We start from the raw sequence: 4293 nt of genomic DNA, 5'->3' as shown, positions 1-4293 counted from the left end.
GATGAAAAAAAAAACCGGTTGAATAGTTTGTGCATTTCTTTAAACTTGCGTTCTTTGAGTGACGTCACGTTTTGTCCATCCAGCTTTCAGCTCTCAGTGTCCCAGCGAAAGACTTCTTACACCATAACCGTCAACCGCTTCATTCGGTGAATAAAGAAACTCGTCCTGTAGCCTTGTTTTGCATAACATGGCGAGATTCTAGTGAACGCAATCAGAAAAACAAAACATCAATCAATGGAAGTGATTTGAGTAAATAAATTTATATGCTTGAATAATGAGAATCTTGTGACAATTGATAGCTTTCATATAAGAAAAGCGTAAACCGTACTTGGACCCTTTTTGGGTAATATGGCTTTTCCAATGCGGAATTTTGTTAAGAATCTGTTGCAAAAAGAATTCCTTTGATATCTTCATTATTCATAGATTTGATCAAACGACTATGCTCGGACTTGAAGAATAACCTTTACTCTGATTCAAGTAACACCTCGTGCGATCCTAAAACAAAAGACTCCACAGAATCATGTAAGAAACAAGAGGAAGTACTAAAACATTTCTCTTGTAGTACAAAAGGTACATTTGACTTCTTGAAGCAACTCCGGTTTTTTCGAAAGCGCCACAAGCTTCCGTTCACGAGTAATGACTGTGAATCTCCTAATCCAGGGGGCAGGGGTTCGACACAAAACATACCGACCTGTGTCAGAGGTCTGAGTGAACTGTGGAAGTCTCTCTCCAACAGAATCCAGTCGACTGATCACAAGGCATACAAAGTAGTGGCGGACGGCGTGGAGATAGAGAAACCATGTGAAATAAAACTGAACTGTGACAGTCATGACAATAGTATGGATAGTGGAGAGAAGATTATCATTGATCATGGCGCTGGCGATACAACCCTTGGTATAACGCCGGTCAATATCCAATACAATAGTAACAACAGAGTCAAGAATGGTAAGAGACTTACCATTCTGGAGAAATCATGCGGATGTAAAAACAGTAGAGGACCAAATGTGAAAAGTCCTAGAGGAAATGAAACGAAAGCGAGTTACCAACAAACTGTCAAAACTGGGAAACAGAAGGAATTGGAAATAAGTTGCGGACGAAACTCAACTGAAGCTTCTACTAGTGAGACCATATCTACAACAGATTCCAATCAAGATACCTCACCAATGTCCAGTATACCAGAACAGAACGATCAACCTGAAGAGGAATCCTCAGGTGCGGTTGAAATGACCAAATGTTTAATACCAGCTATTCAATGCAAACACGGAACCAACATCATCGGACTTGATATAGAAGGAATCAAAATGCATTTGAAGAACAATCATCCAAACGATAAGATAATGATTGGACCACCACATGGCACTGAGCTGAGTCAACGAGATAAGATTGAGGAATATATCAACAACTTCCCCAGAATGACAAATAAACAGATAGGGAATATCATCAGCCATGGGAATATGAGGACGGGCCACTCTCTGCTATGTATTCCACTACACAGTGATACATACTCTGATCTGATCCGGAATGAGTTTCATTTAAACGATGCTACCTTGCACACAACTTGCATTCAGAATAAGATGAAAATGACCAAGAGTGGAACCAAAAGTAAGATGTTCTGGGGAAGATTTAGATACTGTACCTTTCTATAGATCAAAAGTGTCTCCAAAGGTTACAACGAAAATGACCAAGAGTGGAACCAAAAGTAAGATGTTCTGGGGAAGATTTAGATACTGTACCTTTCTATAGATCAAAAGTGTCTCCACAGAATAAGATGAAAATGACCAAGAGTGGAACCAAAAGTAAGATGTTCTGGGGAAGATTTAGATACTGTACCTTTCTATAGATCAAAAATGTCTCCAAAGGTTACAACGAAAAAAAAAAACTTTTGCTTGTATGTGTTGGCCACACTTTGAAGTTTGCTTTTGATGTCAAGTAAAATTGGGATAGTACAATTCAAAAGAATTCGCTAACTCCAATTATAAAACCATTTTTTTTTTTCATTACAGATCCCATTGACAAAAATGTTAAATCAGATCATAGAAGACCTGTTAAACCTTGTAAACCTTGCCACAAACCCGACGAGAGAAATGTTAAACCACCTAGTCCGTGTAATAATAAACATGAGAGAACACCTTGTTTTATTCCCGTTGATAAACCGAACAATAAAAGAGACAAAGCAAACAAAAGAACACACGAGTCGAATAAAAGAACTCAAAAGAAGTCTTGCAATGGTCCCAGACCTAATCCAAGCAGCAAGGAATTCCTATCTGGTTTTTTTACTGGCATTTTTTTTTTTTTTTTTTTTTTTTGCTTTTGGGAATGTTTTCATTTCATATATTCATTCATGGTTTAGATTTCAGAATTTAAAGATTGACTTGGAGATACAGGGTGAGGCGCGGCAATTTCCTTTTTTGGAAAGTCGTTAAAAAAAATCTGTGATACTTTCTTGACTTCTGTTAATGGATTAGCATCAAGAAATGTTGGAAATTTGACTTTATGTTGTTTCGAACTGTACTCCATTCAAATGACGAACGCCATTCTCGATACATTGGTGGAGGCGATTTATTTCTGAAGTTTCTCTCTACTTTCTCCAACATTGCTACCGGTAGACGGCCTATACTATTTCTCGTCGGATGTTGTGCTTCAATTCTTCAATGGTCCTCCGATGATCTTTGTAAACTTCAGCCTTCAGGTAGCCCCAAAAAACCTCGAGAAGGACACCATAAGGAAGACGAAATGCGCGCTGCACTGTTACTATTAGACTCATTTGAAAAATAAAATGCTTTCTGCTGCTTTGGTAAAATAATTTTGAGGACTGAACTACATCGAAACATAAATTTCCATCTTTTTTGAATCTGCTGAACTTATCATAACATGTCTAATTACAAGTGCGGCTGCACACTGGACGTTTCAAAAAAGGAAATTGCCGCGCCTCACCCTGTAATTTGTAGATGTAAAATTGTGAATGTTGCCAGACTGGGAGAATACCTTTAACCTGTGACTTCGGTACAGATGGGTACCGAAGTCACATTATGGTGTTCTTGTGGTAATCATGGCAAAAGAATGTCTTCAAAACACTAAATTTTGGGGGGTATTGTTCTGAAGAATCTGAAGTGAAGCCATATTTGTTGTCAAGATTATCAAAATCAACAGCTACAAGGAAATACTCCGCAAACGCAACGTTGTCAAGAGTATCAACAGCAACAAGGAAATACCCCACAAAAGCAACGTTGTCAAGAGTATCAACAGCAACAAGGAAATACTCCGCAAAAGCAACGTTGTCAAGAGTATCAAAATGAACAGCAACGAGGAATTACTCCGCCAAAGCAACGTTGTCAAGATTATCAAAATCAACAGCTACAAGGAAATACTCCGCAAACGCAACGTTGTCAAGAGTATCAAAATCAAGAGCTACAAGGAAATACTCCGCAAAAGCAACGTTGTCAAGAGTATCAAAATCAACAGCAACGAGGAATTACTCCGCAAAAGCAGCGTTGTCAAGAGTATCAACAGCAACAAGGAAATATTCCGCAAAAGCAACGTTGTCAAGATTATCAAAATCAACAGCAACGAGGAATTACTCCGCAAAAGCAACGTTGTCAAGAGTATCAACATCAACGAGGAATTACTCCGCAAAAGCAATGTTGTCAAGAGTATCAACAGCAACAAGGAAATACTCCGCAAAAGCAACGTTGTCAAGAGTATCAAAATCAACAGCAACGAGGAATTACTCCGCAAAAGCAACGTTATCAAGAGTATCAACAGCAACAAGGAAATACTCCGCAAAAGCAACTTTGTCAAGATTATCAAAATCAACAGCTACAAGGAAATAGTCCACAAACGCAACGTTGTCAAGAGTATCAAAATCAAGAGCTACAAGGAAATACTCCGCAAAAGCAACGTTGTCAAGAGTATCAAAATCAACAGCAACGAGGAATTACTCCACAAAAGCAACTTTGTCAAGATTATCAAAATCAACAGCTACAAGGAAATAGTCCACAAACGCAACGTTGTCAAGAGTATCAAAATCAAGAGCTACAAGGAAATACTCCGCAAAAGCAACGTTGTCAAGAGTATCAAAATCAACAGCAACGAGGAATTACTCCGCAAAAGCAACGTTGTCAAGAGTATCAAAATCAACAGCAACGAGGAATTACTCCACAAAAGCAACTTTGTCAAGATTATCAAAATCAACAGCTACAAGGAAATACTCCGCAAACGCAACGTTGTCAAGAGTATCAACAGCAACAAGGAAATACTCCGCAAAAACAACGTTGTCAAGATTATCAAAATCAA

At 38.4% G+C, this 4293-nt stretch overlaps 1 protein-coding gene across 1 annotated transcript; it reads left to right on the top strand.

Moving 5' to 3' along the window:
* Window positions 1-423: 423 nt before the first annotated feature.
* Window positions 424-4270, top strand: LOC103521122 (the record flags this gene model as incomplete). The annotated part of the gene is made up of 3 exons (XM_008486228.1): window positions 424-1602; window positions 2004-2267; window positions 3117-4270. Coding segments are annotated over 3 exons (2597 nt in total), but the record flags the coding sequence as incomplete, so codon positions are not given.
* Between the last annotated feature and the right edge of the window lie 23 nt (window positions 4271-4293).

Source organism: Diaphorina citri, unplaced genomic scaffold (genome assembly GCF_000475195.1).
Source record: "Diaphorina citri unplaced genomic scaffold, Diaci psyllid genome assembly version 1.1 scaffold4554, whole genome shotgun sequence".
In the NCBI taxonomy this organism is placed as follows: domain Eukaryota; kingdom Metazoa; phylum Arthropoda; class Insecta; order Hemiptera; family Psyllidae; genus Diaphorina; species Diaphorina citri.
The sequence above is the reverse complement of the archived record's forward strand: the minus strand, read 5'-3'. Positions and strand labels throughout refer to the sequence as shown.